The sequence below is a fragment of the Ranitomeya variabilis genome, chromosome 6, assembly GCF_051348905.1.
Source record: "Ranitomeya variabilis isolate aRanVar5 chromosome 6, aRanVar5.hap1, whole genome shotgun sequence".
Taxonomy (NCBI): Eukaryota; Metazoa; Chordata; class Amphibia; order Anura; family Dendrobatidae; genus Ranitomeya; species Ranitomeya variabilis.
In genome coordinates, this window is record NC_135237.1 from 200,255,319 (window position 1) to 200,283,248 (window position 27,930).

The following is a 27,930-nucleotide window of genomic DNA, read 5'->3' on the forward strand; positions in this document are numbered from 1 at the left end:
CCATCATGGTGCCCAGCACACTGGAATTACATGGGCAGTGCCCCATGACTTGCCCTGGATTTAGTACTATACACGAGGTGCAGTAGGAGCGTTGGCATAGGGTGCAGGCACTATGGGCATGTGTGGCACACTGAGGGCTCCTGCCCGTACACGGTGCCAATGTGACACATTCGCTGACTGCCTGCACTTTCCCAGCACATATGTGTGAGACAAAAGGAGCCAGTGCCCTGTGCTGCGCCGCATTACTGGGTGTTCTCTGAGGTGCACAGGAACACAAATCAGATTCCGAGACTCCCCTTCTCCTCCTCCTCCCGTTACACCGAAGCCTGGATTGCGCCTGGCCGCCTGCTCCCACGGCCGGACGTTATTGACTATTCATGTGTCGGGGCGTGTCTGCAGCTCCCTCTCTATATAGGCAGAACTTGAATGAGATGGGGCATTGAACCTGGTGAGGGGCAAGTAGCAGAAGGCCTAGGGGGTAACGGCAGTGCACTGGGGCGGACACACCGGACTCCCCGGAGACAGAGGACGGGTCACGTGACTCCCGGGACTTTTTTATGTGGAGCCGCAACATGTGCCTGTGAGGGAGCGCTGCAGCCAGGTGAGTACCTGCCGCCGGCACCGGACCTGTGGAGCGCGGCTTGTGTCGCTCTAACCGGCGTCTTCTCTGTCCCCGCAGCTCCTGGAAGCCGAACATCTCTCTACAGTAGTTGCCGTCACCTCCGCACTTGGCCGCCACTTTGGCCACTATGCTGTCCGTGCTATGTGTAGCCGTGCTAGTGCTGTGCCTGCGCCAGCTGGCGGGGGCGGTTGGGCCGGTAGTCCAGTGCGAACCCTGCGACTCCCAAGCCCTGGAACAGTGCAAGCCACTGAGTCCCGACTGTGCAGAATTCGCCCAAGAGCCCCTGTGCGGCTGCTGCTGGACCTGTGCCCTGCCCGAGGGCAGCCAGTGCGGGGTGTACAGCCACAAGTGCGGCTCCGGGCTCCAGTGCAGACCGGGACCCGAGGAGCCCAAACCTCTGCACGCCCTGCTGATGGGCCGGGGGGTCTGCGCCAATGTCACCGCTGCCAGAGACCACCCTCACCCGCTGGGAGGTAAGTGATGCCGGCAGGGAAAGTGCGACAACTGTGCCAGTGCCTGCGACATCAGCCGGCTCCACATCTGTGCGGCAGAGCTCCTCCACACACCACTGGGGGACAAAACCCAATGTATAGAGAGAGACCTCCTTCACTGGTCCCTCAGCCCACAGCAGAAAGAGTCCCTCAGTCATCCTATATACAGCAGAAATCCCTCAGTCATCCTATATACAGCAGAAATCCCTCAGTCATCCTATATACAGCAGAAATCCCTCAGTCATCCTATATACAGCAGAGAGTCCCTCAGTCATCCTATATACAGCAGAAATCCCTCAGTCATCCTATATACAGCAGAAATCCCTCAGTCATCCTATATACAGCAGAAATCCCTCAGTCATCCTATATACAGCAGAGAGTCCCTCAGTCATCCTATATACAGCAGAAGTCCCTCAGTCATCCTATATACAGCAGAGTCCCTCAGTCATCCTATATACAGCAGAAAAAGTCGCTCAGTCATCCTATATACAGCAGAAGTCCCTCAGTCATCCTATATACAGCAGAGAGTCCCTCAGTCATCCTATATACAGCAGAGAGTCCCTCAGTCATCCTATATACAGCAGAAGTCCCTCAGTCATCCTATATACAGCAGAGAGTCCCTCAGTCATCCTATATACAGCAGAAAAAGTCGCTCAGTCATCCTATATACAGCAGAAGTCCCTCAGTCATCCTATATACAGCAGAGAGTCCCTCAGTCATCCTATATACAGCAGAAATCCCTCAGTCATCCTATATACAGCAGAGAGTCCCTCAGTCATCCTATATACAGCAGAAATCCCTCAGTCATCCTATATACAGCAGAGAGTCCCTCAGTCATCCTATATACAGCAGAAGTCCCTCAGTCATCCTATATATAGCAGAAATCCCTCAGTCATCCTATATACAGCAGAGAGTCCCTCAGTCATCCTATATACAGCAGAAGTCCCTCAGTCATCCTATATATAGCAGAAAGAGTCCCTCAGTAATCCTATATACAACAGAGTCCCTCAGTCATCCTGTATACAGCGGAAAGAGTCCCGCAGTCATCCTATATATATAGAGAGAGAGAGAGTCCCTCAGTCATCCTATATACAGCGGAAAGAGTCCCTCAGTCATCCTATATACAGCAGAAAGAGTCCCTCAGTCATCCTATATATACAGCAGAAAGAGTCCCTCAGTCATACTATATATATCAGAAAGAGTCCCTCAGTCATCCTGTATACAGCAGAAAGAGTCCCTCAGTCATCCTGAATACAGCAGAAAGAGACCCTCAGTCATCCTATATACAGCAGAGAGTCCCTCAGTCATCCTGTATACAGCAGAGTCCCTCAGTCATCCTATATACAGCAGAAGTCCCTCAGTCATCCTATATACAGTGGAAAGAGTCCCTCAGTCATCCTATATACAGCGGAAAGAGTCCCTCAGTCATCCTACATACAGAGGAAAAAGTCCCTCAGTCATCCTATATACAGCGGAAAGAGTCCCTCAGTCATCCTATATATAGCAGAAAGAGTCCCTCAGTCATCCTATATACAGCGGAAAGAGTCCCTCAGTCATCCTACATACAGAGGAAAAAGTCCCTCAGTTATCCTATATATAGCGGAAAGAGTCCCTCAGTCATCCTTTATACAGCAGAAAGAGTCCCTCTGTCATCCTGTATACAGCAGAAAGAGTCCCTCAGTCATCCTATATACTGTATAGCAGAAAGAGTTCCTCAGTCATCCTATATGTAGCAGAAAGAGTCCCTCAGTCATCCTATATACAGCAGAAAGAGTCCCTCAGTCATCCTATATACAGCAGAAAGAGTCCCTCAGTCATCCTGTATACAGCGGAAAGAGTCCCGCAGTCATCCTATATACAGCAGAAAGAGTCCCGCAGTCATCCTATATACAGCAGAAAGAGTCCCTCAGTCATCCTATATACAGCAGAAAGAGTACCTCAGTCATCCTATATACAGCAGAAAGAGTCCCTCAGTCATCCTATATACTGTATAGCAGAAAGAGTCCCTCAGTCATCCTATATACAGCAGAAAGAGTCCCTCAGTCATCCTATATACTGTATAGCAGAAAGAGTCCCTCAGTCATCCTGTATACAGCGGAAAGAGTCCCTCAGTCATCCTATATATATAGAGAGAGAGAGTCCCTCCGTCATCCTATATACAGCAGAAAGAGTCCCTCAGTCATACTATATATATCGGAAAGAATCCCTCAGTCATCCTGTATACAGCGGAAAGAGTCCCTCAGTCATCCTGTATACAGCAGAAAGAGTCCCTCAGTCATCCTATATAGAGCAAAGAGTCCCTCAGTCATCCTGTATACAGCAGAGAGTCCCTCAGTCATCCTATATACAGCAGAAGTCCCTCAGTCATCCTATATACAGCAGAAAAAGTCGCTCAGTCATCCTATATACAGTGGAAAGAGACCCTCAGTCATCCTATATACAGCGGAAAGAGTCCCTCAGTCATCCTACATACAGAGGAAAAAGTACCTCAGTCATCCTATATACAGCGGAAAGAGTCCCTCAGTCATCCTATATATAGCAAAAAGAGTCCCTCAGTCATCCTATATATAGCAAAAAGAGTCCCTCAGTCACCCTTTATACAGCAGAAAGAGTCCCTCAGTCATCCTGTATACAACAGAAAGAGTCCGTCAGTCATCCTGTAATACAGCAGAAAGAGTCCCTCAGTCATCTTATATACAGCAGAGTCCCTCAGTCATCCTATATATATAGCAGAAAGAGTCCCTCAGTCATCCTATATACAGCAGAAAGAGTCCCTCAGTCATCCTATATACAGCAGAAAGAGTCCCTCAGTCATCCTATATACAGCAGAGAGTCCCTCAGTCATCCTATATATAGCAGAAAGAGTCCCTCAGTCATCCTATATACAGCAGAAAGAGTCCCTCAGTCATCCTATATTCAGCAGAAAGAGTCCCTCAGTCATCCTATATACAGCAGAAAGAGTCCCTCAGTCATCCTATATTCAGCAGAAAGAGTCCCTCAGTCATCCTATATACAGCAGAAAGAGTCCCTCAGTCATCCTATATACAGCAGAAAAGTCCCTCAGTCATCCTATATACAGCAGAAAGAGTCCCTCAGTCATCCTAGATACAGCAGAAAGAGTCCCTCAGTCATACTATATATAGCGGAAAGAGTGCCTCAGTCATCCTATATACAGCGGAAAGAGTGCCTCAGTCATCCTATATACAGGAAAAAGAGTCCCTCAGTCATCGTATATACAGCAGAAAGAATCCCTCAGTCATCCTGTATACAGCAGAAAGAGTCCCTCAGTCATCCTATATAATGTATAGCAGAAAGAGTTCCTCAGTCATCCTATATATAGCAGAAAGAGTCCCTCAGTCATCCTATATACAGCGGAAAGAGTCCCTCAGTCATCCTATATACAGCAGAAAGAGTTTCTCAGTCATCCTATATACAGCAGAAAGAGTCCCTCAGTCATCCTATATACAGCAGAAAGAGTCCCTCAGTCATCCTATATACAGCAGAAAGAGTCCCTCAGTCATCCTATATACAGCAGAAAGAGTCCCTCAGTCACCCTATATACTGTATAGCAGAAAGAGTCCCTCAGTCATCCTGTATACAGCGGAAAGAGTCCCGCAGTCATCCTATATAGAGAGAGAGAGAGAGTCCCTTTGTCATCCTATATACAGCAGAAAGAGTCCCTCAGTCATACTATATATATCGGAAAGAGTCCCTCAGTCATCCTGTATACAGCAGAAAGAGTCCCTCAGGCATCCTGTATACAGCAGAAAGAGTCCCTCAGTCATCCTGTATATAGCAGAAACAGTCCCTCAGTCATCCTATATAGAGCAAAGAGTCCCTCAGTCATCCTGTATACAGCAGAGAGTCCCTCAGTCATCCTATATACAGCAGAAAAAGTCGCTCAGTCATCCTATATACAGTGGAAAGAGACCCTCAGTCATCCTATATACAGCGGAAAGAGTCCCTCAGTCATCCTACATACAGAGGAAAAAGTCCCTCAGTCATCCTATATACAGCGGAAAGAGTCCCTCAGTCATCCTATATATAGCAAAAAGAGTCCCTCAGTCATCCTATATATAGCGGAAAGAGTCCCTCAGTCACCCTTTATACAGCAGAAAGAGTCCCTCAGTCATCCTGTATACAGCAGAAAGAGTCACTCAGTCATCCTATATACAGCAGAAAGAGTCACTCAGTCATCCTATATACAGCAGAAAGAGTCCCTCAGTCATCCTATATACAGCAGAAAGAGTCCCTCAGTCATCCTATATACAGCAGAAAGAGTCCCTCAGTCATCCTATATTCAGCAGAAAGAGTCCCTCAGTCATCCTATATACAGCAGAAAGAGTCCCTCAGTCATCCTATATACAGCAGAAAGAGTCCCTCAGTCATCCTATATACAGCAGAAAGAGTCCCTCAGTCATCCTATATTCAGCAGAAAGAGTTCCTCAGTCATCCTATATATACAGCAGAAAGAGTCCCTCAGTCTTCCTATATACAGCAGGAGTCCCTCAGTCTTCCTATATACAGCAGAGAGTTCCTCAGTCATCCTGTATACAGCAGAGAGTCCCACAGTCATCCTATATACAGCAAAAGTCCCTCAGTCATCCTATATACAGCAGAAAAAGTAGCTCAGTCATCCTATATACAGTGGAAAGAGTCCCTCAGTCATCCTATATACAATGGAAAGAGTCCCTCAGTCATCCTATATACAGCGGAAAGAGTCCCTCAGTCATCCTATATATAGCAGAAAGAGTCCCTCAGTCATCCTATATGTAGCAGAAAGAGTCCCTCAGTCATCCTATATACAGCGGAAAGAGTCCGTCAGTCATCCTATATACAGCAGAAAGAGTCCCTCAGTCATCCTATATACTGTATAGCAGAAAAAGTCCCTCAGTCATCCTTTATACAGCGGAAAGAGTCCCACAGTCATCCTATATATATATATATATATATATATATAGAGAGAGAGAGAGAGTCCCTCAGTCATCCTATATACAGCAGAAAGAGTCCCTCAGTCATCCTATATACAGCAGAGAGTCCCTCAGTCATCCTATATATAGCAGAAAGAGTCCCTCAGTCATCCTATATACAGCAGAAAGAGTCCCTCAGTCATCCTATATTCAGCAGAAAGAGTCCCTCAGTCATCCTATATATACAGCAGAAAGAGTCCCTCAGTCATCCTATATATAGCAGAGAGTCCCTCAGTCATCCTGTATACAGGAGAGAGTCCCTCAGTCATCCTGTATACAGGAGAGAGTCCCTCAGTCATCCTGTATACAGCAGAGAGTCCCTCAGTCATCCTATATACAGCAGAAAAAGTCGCTCAGTCATCCTATATACAGTGGAAAGAGTCCCTCAGTCATCCTATATACAGCGGAAAGAGTCCCTCAGTCATCCTATATATAGCAGAAAGAGTCCCTCAGTCATCCTACATATAGCAGAAAGAGTCCCTCAGTCATCCTATATACAGCGGAAAGAGTCCCTCAGTCATCCTTTATACAGCAGAAAGAGTCCCTCAGTCATCCTGTATACAGCAGAAAGAGTCCCTCAGTCATCCTATATACTGTATAGCAGATAGAGTCCCTCAGTCATCCTATATGTAGCAGAAAGAGTCCCTCAGTCATCCTATATACAGCGGAAAGAGTCCCTCAGTCATCCTATATACAGCAGAAAGAGTCCCTCAGTCATCCTATATACTGTATAGCAGAAAAAGTCCCTCAGTCATCCTTTATACAGCGGAAAGAGTCCCACAGTCATCCTATATATATATATATATATATATATATATATAGAGAGAGAGAGAGAGTCCCTCAGTCATCCTATATACAGCAGAAAGAGTCCCTCAGTCATCCTATATACAGCAGAGAGTCCCTCAGTCATCCTATATATAGCAGAAAGAGTCCCTCAGTCATCCTATATACAGCAGAAAGAGTCCCTCAGTCATCCTATATTCAGCAGAAAGAGTCCCTCAGTCATCCTATATATACAGCAGAAAGAGTCCCTCAGTCATCCTATATATAGCAGAGAGTCCCTCAGTCATCCTGTATACAGGAGAGAGTCCCTCAGTCATCCTGTATACAGCAGAGAGTCCCTCAGTCATCCTATATACAGCAGAAAAAGTCGCTCAGTCATCCTATATACAGTGGAAAGAGTCCCTCAGTCATCCTATATACAGCGGAAAGAGTCCCTCAGTCATCCTATATATAGCAGAAAGAGTCCCTCAGTCATCCTATATATAGCAGAAAGAGTCCCTCAGCCATCCTATATACAGCAGAAAGAGTCCCTCAGTCATCATATATACTGCAGAAAGAGTCCCTCATTCATCCTATATACAGCAGAAAAAGTCCCTCAGTCATCCTATATACAGCAGAAAGAGTCCCTCAGTCATCCTATACACAGCACAAAGAGTCCCTCAGTCATACTATATATAGCAGAAAGAGTCCCTCAGTCATACTATATATAGCGGAAAGAGTCCCTCAGTCATCCTATATATAGCAGAAAGAGTCCCTCAGTCATACTATATATATATAGCGGAAAGAGTCCCTCAGTCATCCTGTATACAGCAGAAAGAGTCCCTCAGTCATCCTGTATACAGCAGAAAGAGTCCCTCAGTCATCCTGTATACAGCAGAAAGAGTCCCTCAGTCATCCTATATACTGTATAGCAGAAAGAGTCCCTCAGTCATCCTATATATAGCAGACAGAATCGTTCAGTCATCCTATACATAGCGGAAAGAGTCCCTCAGTCATCCTGTATACAGCAGAAAGAGTCCCTCAGTCATCATATATACAGCAGAAAGAGTCCCTCAGTCATCATATATACAGCAGAAAGAGTCCCTCGGTCATCCTATATACAGCAGAAAGAGTCCCTCAGTCATCCTATATACAGCAGAAAGAGTCCCTCAGTCATCCTATATACTGTATAGCAGAAAGAGTCCCTCAGTCATCCTATATGTAGCAGAAAGAGTCCCTCAGTCATCCTATATACAGCGGAAAGAGTCCCTCAGTCATACTATATATAGCAGAAACAGTCCCTCAGTCATCCTATATATAGCGGAAAGAGTCCCTCAGTCATCCTGTATACAGCAGAAAGAGTCCCTCAGTCATCCTATATATAGCGGAAAGAGTCCCTCAGGCATCCTATATACAGCGGAAAGAGTCCCTCAGTCATCCTATATACAGCAGAAAGAGTCCCTCAGTCATCCTATACACAGCACAAAGAGTCCCTCAGTCATCCTGTATACTGTATAGCAGAAAGAGTCCCTCAGTCATCCTATATACAGCGGAAAGAGTCCCTCAGTCATCCTATATACAGCAGAAAGAGTCCCTCAGTCATCCTATACACAGCACAAAGAGTCCCTCAGTCATCCTGTATACTGTATAGCAGAAAGAGTCCCTCAGTCATCCTATATACAGCGGAAAGAGTCCCTCAGTCATCCTATATACAGCAGAAAGAGTCCCTCAGTCATCCTATACACAGCACAAAGAGTCCCTCAGTCATCCTGTATACTGTATAGCAGAAAGAGTCCCTCGGTCATCCTATGTACAGCGGAAAGAGTCCCTCAGTCATCCTATATACAGCAGAAAGTGTCCCTCAGTCATCCTATATACAGCAGAAAGAGTCCCTCAGTCATCCTATATATAGCAGAAAGAATCGTTCAGTCAACCTATACATAGCGGAAAGAGTCCCTCAGTCATCCTGTATACAGCAGAAAGAGTCCCTCAGTCATCATATATACAGCAGAAAGAGTCCCTCAGTCATCCTATATACAGCAGAAAGAGTCCCTCGGTCATCCTATATACAGCAGAAAGAGTCCCTCAGTCATCCTATATACAGCAGAAAGAGTCCCTCAGTCATCCTATATACAGCAGAAAGAGTCCCTCAGTCATCCTATATACTGTATAGCAGAAAGAGTCCCTCAGTCATCCTATATGTAGCAGAAAGAGTCCCTCAGTCATCCTATATACAGCGGAAAGAGTCCCTCAGTCATACTATATATAGCAGAAAGAGTCCCTCAGTCATCCTATATACAGCAGAAAGAGTCCCTCAGTCATCCTATATACTGTATAGCAGAAAGAGTCCCTCAGTCATCCTATATGTAGCAGAAAGAGTCCCTCAGTCATCCTATATACAGCGGAAAGAGTCCCTCAGTCATCCTTTATACAGCAGAAAGAGTCCCTCAGTCATCCTATATACTGTATAGCAGAAAGAGTCCCTCAGTCATCCTATATATAGCAGAAAGAGTCCCTCAGTCATCCTATATACAGCAGAAAGAGTCCCTCAGTCATCCTATATACAGCAGAAATAGTCCCTCAATCATCCAATATATAGCAGAAAGAGTCCCTCAGTCATACTATATATAGCGGAAAGAGTCCCTCAGTCATCCTGTATACAGCAGAAAGAGTCCCTCAGTCATCCTATATACTGTATAGCAGAAAGAGTCCCTCAGTCATCCTATATACAGCTGAAAGAGTCCCTCAGTCATCCTATATATAGCAGAAAGAGTCCCTCAGTCATCCTATATACAGCAGAAAGAGTCCCTCAGTCATCCTATATATAGCGGAAAGAGTCCCTCAGTCATCCTATATATAGCAATAAGAGTCCCTCAGTCATCCTATATACAGCAGAAAGAGTCCCTCAGTCATCCTATATATAGCAGAAAGAGTCCCTCAGTCATCCTATATGTAGCAGAAAGAGTCCCTCAGTCATCCTATATACAGCGGAAAGAGTCCCTCACTCATACTATATATAGCAGAAACAGTCCCTCAGTCATCCTATATATAGCGGAAAGAGTCCCTCAGTCATCCTGTATACAGCAGAAAGAGTCCCTCAGTCATCCTATATATAGCGGAAAGAGTCCCTCAGGCATCCTATATACAGCGGAAAGAGTCCCTCAGTCATCCTATATACAGCAGAAAGAGTCCCTCAGTCATCCTATACACAGCACAAAGAGTCCCTCAGTCATCCTGTATACTGTATAGCAGAAAGAGTCCCTCAGTCATCCTATATACAGCGGAAAGAGTCCCTCAGTCATCCTATATACAGCAGAAAGAGTCCCTCAGTCATCCTATACACAGCACAAAGAGTCCCTCAGTCATCCTGTATACTGTATAGCAGAAAGAGTCCCTCAGTCATCCTATATACAGCAGAAAGAGTCCCTCAGTCATCCTATATACTGTATAGCAGAAAGAGTCCCTCAGTCATCCTATATGTAGCAGAAAGAGTCCCTCAGTCATCCTATATACAGCGGATAGAGTCCCTCAGTCATACTATATATAGCAGAAACAGTCCCTCAGTCATCCTATATATAGCGGAAAGAGTCCCTCAGTCATCCTGTATACAGCGGAAAGAGTCCCTCAGTCATCCTATATATAGCGGAAAGAGTCCCTCAGGCATCCTATATACAGCGGAAAGAGTCCCTCAGTCATCCTATATACAGCAGAAAGAGTCCCTCAGTCATCCTATACACAGCACAAAGAGTCCCTCAGTCATCCTGTATACTGTATAGCAGAAAGAGTCCCTCAGTCATCCTATATACAGCGGAAAGAGTCCCTCAGTCATCCTATATACAGCAGAAAGAGTCCTTCAGTCATCCTATACACAGCACAAAGAGTCCCTCAGTCATCCTGTATACTGTATAGCAGAAAGAGTCCCTCAGTCATCCTATATACAGCGGAAAGAGTCCCTCAGTCATCCTATATACAGCAGAAAGAGTCCCTCAGTCATCCTATACACAGCACAAAGAGTCCCTCAGTCATCCTGTATACTGTATAGCAGAAAGAGTCCCTCGGTCATCCTATGTACAGCGGAAAGAGTCCCTCAGTCATCCTATATACAGCAGAAAGTGTCCCTCAGTCATCCTATATACAGCAGAAAGAGTCCCTCAGTCATCCTATATATAGCAGAAAGAATCGTTCAGTCAACCTATACATAGCGGAAAGAGTCCCTCAGTCATCCTGTATACAGCAGAAAGAGTCCCTCAGTCATCATATATACAGCAGAAAGAGTCCCTCAGTCATCCTATATACAGCAGAAAGAGTCCCTCGGTCATCCTATATACAGCAGAAAGAGTCCCTCAGTCATCCTATATACAGCAGAAAGAGTCCCTCAGTCATCCTATATACAGCAGAAAGAGTCCCTCAGTCATCCTATATACAGCAGAAAGAGTCCCTCAGTCATCCTATATACTGTATAGCAGAAAGAGTCCCTGAGTCATCCTATATGTAGCAGAAAGAGTCCCTCAGTCATCCTATATACAGCGGAAAGAGTCCCTCAGTCATACTATATATAGCAGAAAGAGTCCCTCAGTCATCCTATATACAGCAGAAAGAGTCCCTCAGTCATCCTATATACTGTATAGCAGAAAGAGTCCCTCAGTCATCCTATATGTAGCAGAAAGAGTCCCTCAGTCATCCTATATACAGCGGAAAGAGTCCCTCAGTCATCCTTTATACAGCAGAAAGAGTCCCTCAGTCATCCTATATACTGTATAGCAGAAAGAGTCCCTCAGTCATCCTATATATAGCAGAAAGAGTCCCTCAGTCATCCTATATACAGCAGAAAGAGTCCCTCAGTCATCCTATATACAGCAGAAATAGTCCCTCAATCATCCAATATATAGCAGAAAGAGTCCCTCAGTCATACTATATATAGCGGAAAGAGTCCCTCAGTCATCCTGTATACAGCAGAAAGAGTCCCTCAGTCATCCTATATACTGTATAGCAGAAAGAGTCCCTCAATCATCCTATATACAGCTGAAAGAGTCCCTCAGTCATCCTATATATAGCAGAAAGAGTCCCTCAGTCATCCTATATACAGCAGAAAGAGTCCCTCAGTCATCCTATATATAGCGGAAAGAGTCCCTCAGTCATCCTATATATAGCAGAAAGAGTCCCTCAGTCATCCTATATACAGCAGAAAGAGTCCCTCAGTCATCCTATATATAGCAGAAAGAGTCCCTCAGTCATCCCATATACAGCAGAAAGAGTCCCTCAGTCATCCTATATATAGCAGAAAGAGTCCCTCAGTCATCCTATATATAGTGGAAACAGTCCCTCAGTCATGCTATATATAGCAGAAAGAGTCCCTCGGTCATCCTATATACAGCTGAAAGAGTCCCTCAGTCATCCTATATATAGCAGAAAGAGTCCCTCAGTCATCCTATATACAGCAGAAAAATTCCCACAGTCATCCTATATATAGCGGAAAGAGTCCCTCAGTCATCCTATATATAGCAGAAAGAGTCCCTCAGTCATCCTATATATAGCGGAAAGAGTCCCTCAGTCTTGCTATATATAGCAGAAAGAGTCCCTCAATCATCCTATATACAGCTGAAAGAGTCCCTCAGTCATCCTATATATAGCAGAAAGAGTCCCTCAGTCATCCTATATACAGTAGAAAGAGTCCCTCAGTCATCCTATATACAGCAGAAAGAGTCCCTCAGTCATCCTATATATAGCAGAAAGAGTCCCTCAGTCATCCCATATACAGCAGAAAGAGTCCCTCAGTCATCCTATATATAGCAGAAAGAGTCCCTCAGTCATCCCATATACAGCAGAAAGAGTCCCTCAGTCATCCTATATACAGCAGAAAGAGACCCTCAGTCATCCTATATACAGCAGAAAGAGACCCTCAGTCATCCTATATGCAGCAGAAAGAGTCCCTCAGTCATCCCATATACAGCAGAAAGAGTCCCTCAGTCATCCTATATATAGCGGAAAGAGTCCCTCAGTCATCCTGTATACAGCAGAAAGAGTCCCTCAGTCATCCTATATATAGCAGAAAGAGTCCCTCAGTCATCCCATATACAGCAGAAAGAGTCCCTCAGTCATCCTATATACAGCAGAAAGAGTCCCTCAGTCATCCTATATACAGCAGAAAGAGTCCCTCAGTCATCCTATATACAGCAGAAAGAGACCCTTAGTCATCCTATATACAGCAGAAAGAGTCCCTCAGTCATCCCATATACAGCAGAAAGAGTCCCTCAGTCATCCTATATATAGCGGAAAGAGTCCCTCAGTCATCCTATATACAGCAGAAAGAGACCCTCAGTCATCCTGTATATAGCAGATAGAGTCCCTCAGTCATACTATATATAGCGGAAAGAGTCCCTCAGTCATCCTTTGTACAGCGGAAAGAGTCCCTCAGTCATCCTATATATAGCAGAATGAGTCCCTCAGTCATCCTATATATACAGCAGAAAGCGTCCCTCAGTCATCCTGTATACAGCAGAAAGTGTCCCTCAGTTATCCAGTATACAGCAGAAAGAGTCCCTCAGTCATCCTATATATAGCGGAAAGAGTCCCTCAGTCTTGCTATATATAGCAGAAAGAGTCCCTCAATCATCCTATATACAGCTGAAAGAGTCCCTCAGTCATCCTATATATAGCAGAAAGAGTCCCTCAGTCATCCTATATATAGCGGAAAGAGTCCCTCAGTCATCCTGTATACAGCAGAAAGAGTCCCTCAGTCATCATATATACAGCAGAAAGAGTCCCTCAGTCATCCCATATACAGCAGAAAGAGTCCCTCAGTCATCCTATATACAGCAGAAAGAGTCCCTCAGTCATCTTATATACAGCAGAAAGAGTCCCTCAGTCATCCTATATACAGCAGAAAGAGTCCCTCAGTCATCCTATATACAGCAGAAAGAGTCCCTCAGTCATCCTATATACAGCAGAAAGAGACCCTCAGTCATCCTATATACAGCAGAAAGAGTCCCTCAGTCATCCCATATACAGCAGAAAGAGTCCCTCAGTCATCCTATATATAGCGGAAAGAGTCCCTCAGTCATCCTATATACAGCAGAAAGAGACCCTCAGTCATCCTTTATATAGCAGAAAGAGTCCCTCAGTCATACTATATATAGCGGAAAGAGTCCCTCAGTCATCCTTTGTACAGCGGAAAGAGTCCCTCAGTCATCCTATATATAGCAGAATGAGTCCCTCAGTCATCCTATATATACAGCAGAAAGCGTCCCTCAGTCATCCTGTATACAGCAGAAAGTGTCCCTCAGTTATCCAGTATACAGCAGAAAGAGTCCCTCAGTCATCCTATATACAGCAGAAAGAGTCCCTCAGTCATCCTGTTTGTAGCAGAAAGAGTCCCTCAGTCATCCTATATACAGCAGAAGAGTCCCTCAGTCATCTTATAGCAGAAAGAGCCCCTCAGTCATTATATATATATATATATATATATATATATATATATATATATATATATATATAATTTTTTTTTTTTTTTTTTTTTTCTCCAGCGATCAGTCCAATGGTAGAGTAAAATACACCTTTTATTTATCCATTAAAAAGTTCCAGATCTCTTCAGTTATAATATTGCATACATTCAATCCCTTATGGACGACATGTTTCGACGCCACATGTGTCTTCCTCCAGGTCCAAATGAGTACTGAATCAAAACCGCAAATGTAGTATAGGGAAGGGGAAAAAAAAAGGCCCATATGGGTTACTGGGTGTCACAGGTGTGTATAGAAAATTCCAATAGATTTGATTTAACCCAGTTAACCCCATGGCCAACAGTAACCCCTTGCGGTATTGATCCTTCCCTAAGGATTTCAACAACATGAAAAAAACGAACATTTAAAATCCACATTAAATACAAATTAAAATCAACTATATCTATTGGATACAAAAAAGATTCATATTAAATATTCAGATATTCACAGCACAAAACAGGATAAAAAAGGGGGTTAATAGTGGAATTATTTCATATTAAATAAATTACTGTGACTATAGAGCTTCTATTATAACAACTCAATTTATATTTAATATTGCTTTATCAAGTCCATGCGGCTATTTAAACCACACAGCACTCTAGTTTCCAGTAAAAAAATTCACTTACCGTATATACTCAAGTATAAGCCGACCCGAGTATAAGCCGACCCCCCTAATTTTGCCACAAAAAACTGGGAAAACTTATTGACTCGAGTATAAGCCTAGGGTGGAAAGTGCAGCAGCTACCGATGAATTTCAAAAATAAAAATAGATGCTCCATACCATTCATTATTGCCCCATAGATGCTCCATATAAAGCTGTGCCATATATAATGCTCCATACCATTGATTATTGCCCCATATATTATCCATATATAGCTGTGCCATATGGAATGCTCTGCACCGTTCGTTATGGCCCCATAGATGCTCCATATAAAGCTGTGCCCCATATACAATGCTCTGCACCGTTCATTATGGCCCTATAGATGCTCCATATAAAGCTGTGCCATATATGCTCTGCACCGTTCAGTTTGGCCCCATAGATGCTCATTATAAAGCTGTGCCCTATATGCTCTGCACCGTTCAGTTTGGCCCCATAGATGCTCATTATAAATCTGTTCCCTATATGCTCTGCACTGTTCAGTTTGGCCCCATAGATGCTCCTTATAAAGCTGTGCCCTATATGCTCTGCACCGTTCAGTTTGGCCCCATAGATGCTCCTTATAAAGCTGTGCCGTATATAATGCTCTGCACCGTTCAGTATGGCCCCTTAGATGCTCCTTATAAAGCTGTGCCCCATATACAATGCTCTGCACCGTTCATTATGGCCCTATAGATGCTCCATATAAAGCTGTGCCATATATGCTCTGCACCGTTCAGTTTGGCCCCATAGATGCTCATTATAAAGCTGTGCCATATATGCTCTGCACCGTTCAGTTTGGCCCCATAGATGCTCATTATAAAGCTGCCCCATATGGAATGCTCTGCACCGTTCAGTTTGGCCCCATAGATGCTCCTTATATAGCTGTGCCCTATATGCTCTGCACCGTTCAGTTTGGCCCCATAGATGCTCATTATAAAGCTGCCCCATATGGAATGCTCTGCACCGTTAAGTTTGGCCCCATAGATGCTCATTATAAAGCTGCCCCATATGGAATGCTCTGCACCGTTCAGTTTGGCCCCATAGATGCTCCACATAAATCTGTGCCATATATAACGCTGCTGCTGCTGCAATAAAAAAAACAAAACACATATTCACCTCTCTTGCTTGGAGCTCCCCAGCGTCCGGTCCCAGTGTCTCTCCGCACTGACTGATCAGGCAGAGGGCGGCGCGCACACTATATGCGTCATCGCGCCCTCTGACCTGCAGAGTCAGAGCAGAGAGACGCCGGGAAGACAGAGCGGCGCCCGGCGTGTGGAACGAGGACAGGTAAATATGCGATACTTAAAGTACGTGTAGATAACAGTAACCCGCACTGCCTGCTCGCTCGAGCCGAACTCTGAGATGTGAACTCCAAATTAACAACTTCTTACTAACTGCTGCCTTGTCAGCCTTAGATCTTGGGTGCCATGGCCAGAAAGATGCTTTCACAACGATAAAACAGTAGAAATAAAGGCCGCACTCACCGATCTCTTTGCAGGTGACTTTATTAAACATCCATCTTCACGGCACGGGGGTGTGTATTACAGGATGTGTGAGAGCCGAACGACGGCCGTTTCGCACCGACCAGGTGCTTCTACGGGTTCCTGGTCGGTGCGAAACGGCCGTCGTTCGGCTCTCACACATCCTGTAATACACACCCCCGTGCCGTGAAGATGGATGTTTAATAAAGTCACCTGCAAAGAGATCGGGAAATATGCGATACTTACCTGCTCCCGGCGTCCCGCTCCTTCCCCCGGACAGCTGGTCTCCGGGTGCCGCAGCCTCTTCCTCTATCAGCGGTCACCGGCACCGCTGATTAGAGAAATGAATATTCATTTCTCTAATGAGTGGTCCCACGTGACCGCTGTACAGGGGAAGAGCTGCGGCACCCGAAGACAGTGTGACGGGCAGGGGGAGCGTCAGGATCGTCGGGACTAGGTAAGTATGCCTCAGCGCCCTCTCCCCCTCACCCGCCGACCCTGCCACAGACCGTGACTCGAGTATTAGCCGAGAGGGGCACTTTCAGCCCAAAAATTTGGGCTGAAAATCTCAGCTTATACTCGAGTATATACGGTACTTTCCCTTGCTAGGATTTTTTCATGTAAGTTGCTCCCCCCCAACGGGTGACACTTTCTCTATTCCTTTGAATGAAAAAGATTTTAGATCCCCATTTAGTCCCTCAGTCATCCTATATACAGCAGAAAGAGTCCCTCAGTCATCCTATGTATAGCAGAAAGAGTCCCTCAGTCATCCTATATATATATATATATATATATATATATATATATATATATATATATACAGGAGAAAGAGTCCCTCAGTCATCCTATATACAGCAGAAAGATTCCCTCAGTCATTATATATATATATATATATATATATAGCAGAAATAGTCTCTCAGTCATCCTATATACAGCTGAAAAAGTCCCTCAGTGATCAGAAAGAGTCCCTCAGTAATCCTGTATATAGCAGAAAGAATCACTCAGTCATCCTATATGCAGCAGAAAGAGTCCCTCAGTCATCCTATATAAAGCAGAAAGAGTCCCTCAGTCATCCTATATATAGCAGAAAGAGTCCCTCAGTCATCCTATATACAGCAGAAAGAGTCCCTCAGTCATCCTATATACAGCAGAAAGAGTCCCTCAGTCATCCTATATACAGCAGAAAGAGTCCCTCAGTCATCCTATATTCAGCAGAAAGAGTCCCTCAGTCATCCTATATACAGCAGAAAGAGTCCCTCAGTAATCCTATGTACAGCAGAAAGAGTCCCTCAGTCATCCTATATTCAGCAGAAAGAGTCCCTCAGTCATCCTATATACAGCAGAAAGAGTCCCTCAGTCATCCTATATACAGCAGAAAGAGTCCCTCAGTCATCCTATATACAGCAGAAAGAGTCCCTCAATCATACTATATACAGCAGAAAGAGTCCCTCAGTCATCCTATATACAGCAGAAAGAGTCCCTCAGTCATCCTATATACAGCAGAAAGAGTCCCTCAGTCATCCTATATACAGCAGAAAGAGTCCCTCAGTCATCCTATATTCAGCAGAAAGAGTCCCTCAGTCATCCTATATACAGCAGAAAGAGTCCCTCAGTAATCCTATGTACAGCAGAAAGAGTCCCTCAGTCATCCTATATTCAGCAGAAAGAGTCCCTCAGTCATCCTATATACAGCAGAAAGAGTCCCTCAGTCATCCTATATACAGCAGAAAGAGTCCCTCAGTCATCCTATATACAGCAGAAAGAGTCCCTCAGTCATCCTATATACAGCAGAAAGAGTCCCTCAGTCATCCTATATACAGCAGAAAGAGTCCCTCAGTCATCCTATATACAGCAGAAAGAGTCCCTCAGTAATCCTATATACAGCAGAAAGAGTCCCTCAGTCATCCTATATACAGCAGAAAGAGTCCCTCAGTAATCCTATATACAGCAGAAAGAGTCCCTCAGTCATCCTATATACAGCAGAAAGAGTCCCTCAGTAATCCTATATACAGCAGAAAGAGTCCCTCAGTCATCCTATATACAGCAGAAAGAGTCCCTCAGTAATCCTATATACAGCAGAAAGAGTCCCTCAGTCATCCTATATACAGCAGAAAGAGTCCCTTTCATACATAAACGTAAGAAAAATAAAACGGATAACAATATTATTACATTCACCACGGGGTACAGTCCACAGTTTAACCAGATCACTGATATCATACGGAAGTATTATTATTATTATTAAGTACTATTTTGCGACAAGATACAATTCTCAGAAACATCTTGGATAATCACATGGTCTGATTTGTGCCAAAAAGAGCAACTACATTAAAAAACCTTTTGTCTCCCAGCTTATTTGTGGATGTAGAATGAGATCAAAGGAAAAACTGGCTTAGTGCTGTTGGTTTCCACAAATGTGGAGCTAACGTGTGCAAATGTTGCCAGTATGCTACAAAGGATAAAAAATTTGTCTCTTTTACAAACAAAAAAGAGTTTCCAATACGCAGTTTTATAAATTGCAATACGGACAATGTTATTTATCTAATTCAGTGCAATATTTGTGAACTTCAATATGTGGGTTGTACCATGAACCCTCTGAAAAAAACGCATCCGTAAACATTTGTCCGATGCGGTTAATTTGCCTCCAGCAGGTTTCTCTGCAGTTTCATGACATTTCGCCAAGAAGCATAATGGGGATCTAAAATCGTATTCCTTCAAAGGAATAGAGAGAGTGTCTAAGCCCGTTAGGGGGGTGGCAACTTACACGAAAAAATCCTGGCAAGGGAAAGTAAGTGGATTTTTTTACTGGAAACTAGAGTGCCGTGTGGTTTAAATAGCCGCATGGACTTGATAATGTAATATTAAATATAAATTGAGATGTTATAATAGAAGCTCTATAGTCACAGTAATTTATTTTATATGAAATAATTCCACTAATAACACCCTTTTTTTCCTGTTTTGTGCTGTGAATATCTGAATATTTAATTTGAATCTTTTTTTGTATCCTATAGATATAGTTGATTTTAATTTGTATTTAATGTGGATTTTTAAGTTTTTTTCATGTTGTTGAAATCCTTAGGGAAGGATCAATACCGCAAGGGGTTACTGTTGGCTATGGGGTTAACTGGGTTAAATCAAATCTATTGGAATTTTCTATACACACCTGTGACACCCAGTAACCCATATGGGCCTTCTTTTTTTTTTTCTCCTTCCCTATACTACATTTGCGGTCTTCATTCAGTACTCATTTGGACCTGGAGGAAGACACATGTGGTGTCGAAACATGTCGTCCACATATCTAATATATAATTGCCTAGAATACTACTTCCTGCAATTTGTGCCAACTTCCGTGGCTTTGTCCGGAGCTAATGTCCGGACATAATGTCCGGAGCTAATGTCCGGAGCTAATGTCCGGAGCTAATGTCCGGAGATAAGTGACGTCACCAGTGTCCTACACCCAGGCAGAGCACAGTGGCTCCAGGCAGAGCACAGGGGCCCCAGGCAGAACATGGGGCCCCAGGCAGAGCACAGGGGCCCCAGGCAGAGCACAGGGGCCCCAGGCAGCATATGGGGCCCCAGGCAGAGCACAGGGGCCCCAGGCAGCATATGGGGCCCCAGGCAGAGCACAGTGGCCCCAGGCAGAGCACACACCAAATCGGAGGCCGAGGGGCCCCGCCAACCAAATCGGAGGCCGAGGAGCCCCGCCCACCAAATCGAAGGCCGAGCGGCCCCGCCCACCAAAGCGGAGGCCGAGGGGCCCGGCCCCGCCCACCAAAGCGGAGGCCGAGGGGCCCCGACCACCAAATCGGAGGCCGAGGGGCCCCGACCACCAAATCGGAGGCCGAGGGGCCCCGCCCACCAAATCGGAGGCCGAGGGGCCCCGCCCACCAAATTGGAGGCCGAGGGTCCCCGCCCACCAAATCAAAGGCCGAGGGTCCCCGCCCACCAAATCGGAGGCCGAGGGTCCCCGCCCACCAAATCGGAGGCCGAGGGTCCCCGCCCACCAAATCGGAGGCCGAGGGTCCCCGCCCACCAAATCGGAGGCCGAGGGTCCCCGCCCACCAAATCGGAGGCCGAGGGTCCCCGCCCACCAAATCGAAGGCCGGGGGGTCCCCGCCCTCCAAATCGGAGGCCGAGGGGCCCCGCCCACCACATCGGAGGCCGAGGGGCCCCGCCCACCACATCGGAGGCCGAGGGTCCCCGCCCACCAAATCGGAGGCCGAGGGTCCCCGCCCACCAAATCGGAGGCCGAGGGTCCCCGCCCACCAAATCGGAGGCCGAGGGTCCCCGCCCACCAAATCGGAGGCCGAGGGTCCACACCATCCAAATCGGAGGCCAAGGGGCCCTGTCCACCAAATCGGAGGCCGACGGGCCCCACCCACCAAAGCGGAGGCCGAGGGTCCCCGCCCACCAAATCGGAGGCCGAGGGTCCCCGCCCACCAAATCGGAGGCCGAGGGTCCCCGCCCACCAAATTGGAGGCCGAGGGGCCCCACCAACCAAATCGGAGGCCGAGGAGCCCCGCCCACCAAATCGAAGGTCGAGGGGCCCCGCCCACGAAAGCGGAGGCCGAGGGTCCCCGCACACCAAATCGGAGGCAGAGGGACCCCGCCCACCAAATCGGAGGCCGAGGGGCCCCGCCCACCAAATCGGAGGCCGAGGGTCCCCGACCACCAAATCGGAGGCCGAGGGTCCCCGCCCACCAAATCGGAGGCCGAGGGTCCCCACCCACCAAATCGGAGGCCGGGGGTCCCCACCCACCAAATCGGAGGCCGAGGGTCCCCGCACACCAAATCGGAGGCCGAGGGACCCCGCCCACCAAATCGGAGGCAGAGGGACCCCGCCCACCAAAGCGGAGGCCGAGGGGCCCCGCCCACCAAAGCGGAGGCCGAGGGTCCCCGACCACCAAATTGGAGGCCGAGGGTCCCCGACCACCAAATTGGAGGCCGAGGGTCCCCGCCCACCAAATCGGAGGCCGAGGGTCCCCGCCCACCAAATCGGAGGCCGAGAGTCCCCGCCCACCAAATCGGAGGCCGAGGGGCCCCGCCAACCAAATCGGAGGCCGATGGGCCCCGCCAACCAAATCGGAGGCCGAGGAGCCCCGCCCACCAAATCGAAGGCCGAGCGGCCCCGCCCACCAAAGCGGAGGCCGAGGGGCCCGGCCCCGCCCACCAAAGCGGAGGCCGAGGGGCCCCGCCCACCACATCGGAGGCCGAGGGGCCCCGCCCACCAAATTGGAGGCCGAGGGTCCCCGCCCACCAAATTGGAGGCCGAGGGTCCCCGCCCACCAAATCGGAGGCCGAGGGTCCCCGCCCACCAAATCGGAGGCCGAGGGTCCCCGCCCACCAAATCGGAGGCCGAGGGGCCCCACCAACCAAATCGGAGGCCGAGGAGCCCCACCCACCAAATCGAAGGCCGAGCGGCCCCGCCCACCAAAGCGGAGGCAGAGGGACCCCGCCCACCAAATCGGAGGCCGTGGGGCCCCGCCAACCAAAGCGGAGGCCGAGGGTCCCCGCCCACCAAATCGGAGGCCGAGGGACCCCGCCCACCAAATCGGAGGCCGAGGGGCCCCGCCCACCAAATCGGAGGCCGAGGGTCCCCGCCCACCAAATCGGAGGTCGAGGGTCCCCACCCACCAAATCGGAGGCCGAGGGTCCCCGCCCACCAAATCGGAGGCCGGTCCCCGCCCACCAAATCGGAGGCCGAGGGTCCCCACCCACCAAATCGGAGGACGAGGGGCCCCACCAACCAAATCGGAGGCCGAGGAGCCCCGCCCACCAAAAGTAAGTGCGGCCCCAAAAGTAAGTGCGCCCCCGGGTGCAAAAGTAAGTGCGCCCCCGGGTGCAAAAGTAAGTGCGCCCCCGGGTGCAAAAGTAAGTGCGCCCCCGGGTGCAAAAGTAAGTGCGCCCCCAGGTGCAAAAGTAAGTGCGCCTCCGGGTGCAAAAGTAAGTGCGCCCCCGGGTGCAAAAGTAAGCGCGCCCCCGGCCCCGGGTGCAAAAGTAAGCGCGCCCCCCAGTCCCGTGTGTGAAAAGTGCTGCTGTAAAGCTGGTAGCGCTGTTCAAGCACCATGTATTTCCTTCAGGAAATGCCCATCTAATATATAATTGCCTAGAATACTACTTCCTGCAATTTGTGCCAACTTCCGTGGCTTTGTCCGGAGCTAATGTCCGGAGCTAATGTCCGGAGATAAGTGACGTCACCAGTGTCCTACACCCAGGCAGAGCACAGGGGCCCCAGGCAGAGCACAGGGGCCCCAGGCAGCATATGGGGCCCCAGGCAGAGCACAGTGGTCCCAGGCAGAGCACAGGGGCCCCAGGCAGCCTATGGGGCCCCAGGCAGAGCACAGTGGCCCCAGGCAGAGCACAGGGGCCCCAGGCAGCATATGGGGCCCCAGGCAGAGCACAGGGGCCCCAGGCAGCATATGGGGCCCCAGGCAGAGCACAGTGGCCCCAGGCAGAGCACAGGGGCCCCAGGCAGAACATGGGGCCCCAGGCAGAGCACAGGGGCCCCAGGCAGCATATGGGGCCCCAGGCAGAGCACAGGGGCCCCAGGCAGAGCACAGGGGCCCCAGGCAGCATGTGGGGCCCCAGGCAGAGCACAGGGGCCCCAGGCAGCATATGGGGCCCCAGGCAGAGCACAGTGGCCCCAGGCAGAGCACAGGGGCCCCAGGCAGAAAATGGGGCCCCAGGCAGAGCACAGGGGCCCCAGGCAGAGCACAGGGGCCCAAGGCAGCATATGGGGCCCCAGGCAGCATATGGGGCCCCAGGCAGAGCACAGTGGCCCCAGGCAGCATATGGGGCCCCAGGCAGAGCACAGTGGCCCCAGGCAGCATATGGGGCCCCAGGCAGAGCACAGTGGTCCCAGGCAGAGCACAGGGGCCCCAGGCAGCTTATGGGGCCCCAGGCAGAGCACAGTGGCCCCAGGCAGAACATGGGGCCCCAGGCAGAGCACAGTGGCCCCAGGTGAGCACAGGGGCCCCAGGCAGAACATGGGGCCCCAGGCAGAGCACAGGGGCCCCAGGCAGAGCACAGGGGCCCCAGGCAGCATATGGGGCCCCAGGCAGAGCACAGTGGCCCCAGGCAGAGCACAGGGGCCCCAGGCAGCATATGGGGCCCCAGGCAGAGCACAGTGGTCCCAGGCAGAGCACAGGGGCCCCAGGCAGCCTATGGGGCCCCAGGCAGAGCACAGTGGCCCCAGGCAGAACATGGGGCCCCAGGCAGAGCACAGGGGCCCCAGGCAGAGCACAGGGGCCCCAGGCAGCATATGGGGCCCCAGGCAGAGCACAGTGGTCCCAGGTAGAGCACAGGGGCTCCAGGCAGCCTATGGGGTCCCAGGCAGAGCACAGGGGCCCCAGGCAGCTTATGGGGCCCCAGGCAGAGCACAGTGGCCCCAGGCAGAACATGGGGCCCCAGGCAGAGCACAGGGGCCCCAGGCAGAGCACAGGGGCCCCAGGCAGCATATGGGGCCCCAGGCAGAGCACAGTGGCCCCAGGCAGAGCACAGGGGCCCCAGGCAGCATATGGGGCCCCAGGCAGAGCACAGGGGCCCCAGGCAGCATATGGGGCCCCAGGCAGAGCACAGTGGCCCCAGGCAGAGCACAGGGGCCCCAGGCAGAACATGGGGCCCCAGGCAGAGCACAGGGGCCCCAGGCAGAGCACAGGGGCCCCAGGCAGCATATGGGGCCCCAGGCAGAGCACAGGGGCCCCAGGCAGCATATGGGGCCCCAGGCAGAGCACAGCGCTATTTTGGACCACTGTGCGGTGTTTCAGACCCCCTGTGTGATGTCTGGGGCCCTGTTCTGAAGTATATTAACCCCTTAAGCCCGTATGACGTACTATACCGTCGAGGTGGGGTGGGCCTTAATTCCCACCGATGGTATAGTACGTCATACGCGATCGGCCGCGCTCACGGGGGGAGCGCGGCCGATCGCGGCCGGGTGTCGGCTGCATATCGCAGCTGACATCCGGCACTATGTGCCAGGAGCGGTCACGGACCGCCCCCGGCACATTAACCCCCGGCACACCGCGATCAAACATGATCGCGGTGTACCGGCGGTACAGGGAAGCATCGCGCAGGGAGGGGGCTCCCTGCGTGCTTCCCTGAGACGATCGGTACAAGGTGATGTACTCACCTCGTACCGAACGTCTTCTCCCTGCAGGCCCCGGATCCAAAATGGCCGAGGGGCTGTATCCGGGTCCTGCAGGGAGCACTTCCGGGTCGGAGCAGGCTGCAGATGAAAGCTGCAGCCTGCTCCGATGAAAGTATGATCGCCGATCTGATAGAGTGCTGTGCACACTATCAGATCTGCGATCTGTGATGTCCCCCCTGGGACAAAGTAAAAAAGTAAAAAAAAAATTCCACATGTGTAAAAAAAAAAAAAAAAAATAATTCCTAAATAAATAATAATAAAAAAAAAATATTATTCCCATAAATACATTTCTTTATCTAAAAAAAACAAACAAAAACAATAAAAGTACACATATTTAGTATCGCCGCGTCCGTAACGACCCAACCTATAAAACTGGCCCACTAGTTAACCCCTTCAGTAAACACCGTAAGAAAAAAAAAAAAAAACGAGGCAAAAAACAACGCTTTATTACCATACCGCCGAACAGAAAGTGGAATAACACGCGATCAAAAAGACGGATATAAATAACCATGGTACCGCTGAAAACGTCATCTTGTCCCGCAAAAAACGTGCCGCCATACAGCATCATCAGCAAAAAAATAAAAAAGTTATAGTCCTCAGAATAAAGCGATGCCAAAATAATTATTTTTTTCTATAAAATAGTTTTTATCGTATAAAAGCGTCAAAACATAAAAAAATGATATAAATGAGGTATCGCTGTAATCGTACTGACCCGACGAATAAAACTGCTTTATCAATTTTACCAAGCGCAGAACGGTATAAACGCCTCTCCCAAAAGAAATTCATGAATAGCTGGTTTTTGGTTATTCTGCCTCACAAAAATCGGAATAAAAAGTGATAAAAAATGGTCACGTGTCCGAAAATGTAACCAATAAAAACGTCAACTCGTCCCGCAAAAAACAAGACCTCACATGACTCTGTGGACCAAAATGTGGAAAAATTATAGGTCTCAAAATGTGGAGACGCAAAAACTTTTTTGCTATAAAAAGCGTCTTTTAGTCTGGTTTCACACTTGCGTTTTTATCTGCATGCGTTTTTTAAAAAAAACCGCATGCGTGAAAAAATGCATGTAAACGCGGTAAAACGCATGCGTTTTTATAGAAAAACACAAGAAAACAAGAAAAAAACAAAAAACCCTAACCCTACCCCTAACCCTACCCCTAACCTGAAATACGTGGCACTGAAATACGTGGCACTGAAATATACGTTTATATACGTATATACGTATATAAGTGCCACGATATTTCAGTGGCCACGTATATAAGTGCCACGTATTTAAGTGCCACGTATTTAAGTGCCACGTATTTAAGTGCCACGTATTTAAGTGCCACGTATTTAAGTGCCACGTATTTCAGTGCCACGTATTTACGTGCCACGTATTTACGTGCCACGTATTTACGTGCCACGTATTTTTCAGTGCCTGAAATACGTGGCACTGAAATACGTGGCACTGAAATACGTGGCACTTAAATACGTGGCACTTAAATACGTGGCTCTTAAATACGTGGCACTTATATACGTGGCACTTATATACGTGGCACTTATATACGTGGCACTTATGACTGTCAGAAAATGTTCAGTAAACGGTTAGGGGTGAGGTTAGGGGTAGGGTTTCAGGTAGAATTGGGGGGTTTCCACTGTTCAGGCACATCAGGGGCTCTCCAAACGCGACATGGCGTCCAATCTCAATTCCAGCCAATTCTGCGTTGAAAAAGTAAAACAGTGCTCCTTCCCTTCCGAGCTCTCCCGTGCGTCCAAAAAGGGGTTTACCCCAACATATGGGGTATCAGCGTACTAGGGACAAATTGAACAACAACTTCTGGGGTCCAAGTTCTCTTGTTATCCTTGGGAAAATAAATATTTGGGGGGCTAAAAATCATTTTTGTGGGAAAAAAAATATGTTTTATTTTCACGGCTCTGCGTTGTAAACTGTAGTGAAACACTTGGGGGTTCAAAGTTCTCACAACACATCTAGATAAGTTCCTTGGGAGGTCTAGTTTCCAATATGGGGTCACTTGTGGGGGGTTTGTACTATTTGGGTACATCAGGGGCTCTGCAAATGCAACGTGACGCCTGCAGACCAATCCATTTAAGTCTGCATTCCAAATGGCGCTCCTTCCCTTCCGAGCTCTGTCATGCGCCCAAACAGTGGTTCCCCCCCACATAGGGGGTATCAGCGTACTCAGGACAAATTGGACAACAACTTTTAGGGTCCAATTTATCCTGATACCCTTGTGAAAATACAAAACTGGGGGCTAAAAAATCATTTTTGTGAAAAAAAAAATAATTTTTATTTTTACGGCTCTGCGTTATAAACTGTAGTGAAACACTTGGGGGTTCAAAGTTCTCACAACACATCTAGATAAGTTCCTTGGGGGGTCTAGTTTCCAATATGGGGTCACTTGTGGGGGGTTTGTACTGTTTGGGTACATCAGGGGCTCTGCAAATGCAACGTGACTCCTGCAGACCAATCCATTTAAGTCTGCATTCCAAATGGCGCTCCTTCCCTTCCGAGCTCTGTCATGCGCCCAAACAGTGGTTCCCCCCCACATAGGGGGTATCAGCGTACTCAGGACAAATTGGACAACAACTTTTAGGGTCCAATTTATCCTGATACCCTTGTGAAAATACAAAACTAGGGGCTAAATTTCATTTTTGTGAAAAAAAAAAAAAAAATTATTTTCACGGCTCTGCGTTATAAACTGTAGTGAAACACTTGGGGGTTCAAAGTTCTCACAACACATCTAGATAAGTTCCTTTGGGGGTCTAGTTTCCAATATGGGGTCACTTGTGGGGGGTTTGTACTGTTTGGGTACATCAGGGGCTCTGCAAATGCAACGTGACGCCTGCAGACCAATCCATTTAAGTCTGCATTCCAAATGGCGCTCCTTCCCTTCCGAGCTCTGTCATGCGCCCAAACAGTGGTCCCCCCCCACAAATGGGGTATCAGCGTACTCCAGACAAATTGGACAACAACTTTTGGGGTCCAATTTATCCTGATACCCTTGTGAAAATACAAAACTGGGGGCTAAAAAATCATTTTTGTGAAAAAAAAAATAATTTTTATTTTCACGGCTCTGCGTTATAAACTGTAGTGAAACACTTGGGGATTCAAAGCTCTCAAAACACATCTAGATAAGTTCCTTAGGGGGTCTACTTTTCAAAATGGTGTCACTTGTGGGGGGGTTTAATGTTTAGGCACATCAGGGGCTCTCCAAACGCAACATGGCATCCCATCTTAATTCCAGTCAATTTTGCATTGAAAAGTAAAATAGCGCTTCTTCCCTTCTGAGCTCTGCTATGCGCCCAAACAATGGTTTAC

At 48.0% G+C, this 27,930-nt stretch overlaps 1 protein-coding gene across 1 annotated transcript in view; it reads left to right on the plus strand.

The window, feature by feature from the left end:
- The first annotated feature begins 391 nt into the window (after positions 1 to 391).
- Positions 392 to 27,930, plus strand: part of IGFBP3 (insulin like growth factor binding protein 3) — a 119,711-nt gene continuing 92,172 nt past the window's right edge. Inside the window, exons 1-2 of the mRNA XM_077269392.1 lie at positions 392 to 601; positions 680 to 1,095. Of these exons, the coding sequence (XP_077125507.1) occupies positions 750 to 1,095 (346 nt within the window). The 5' untranslated portion in view covers positions 392 to 601; positions 680 to 749. The remainder of the gene's footprint in view (positions 602 to 679; positions 1,096 to 27,930) is intronic.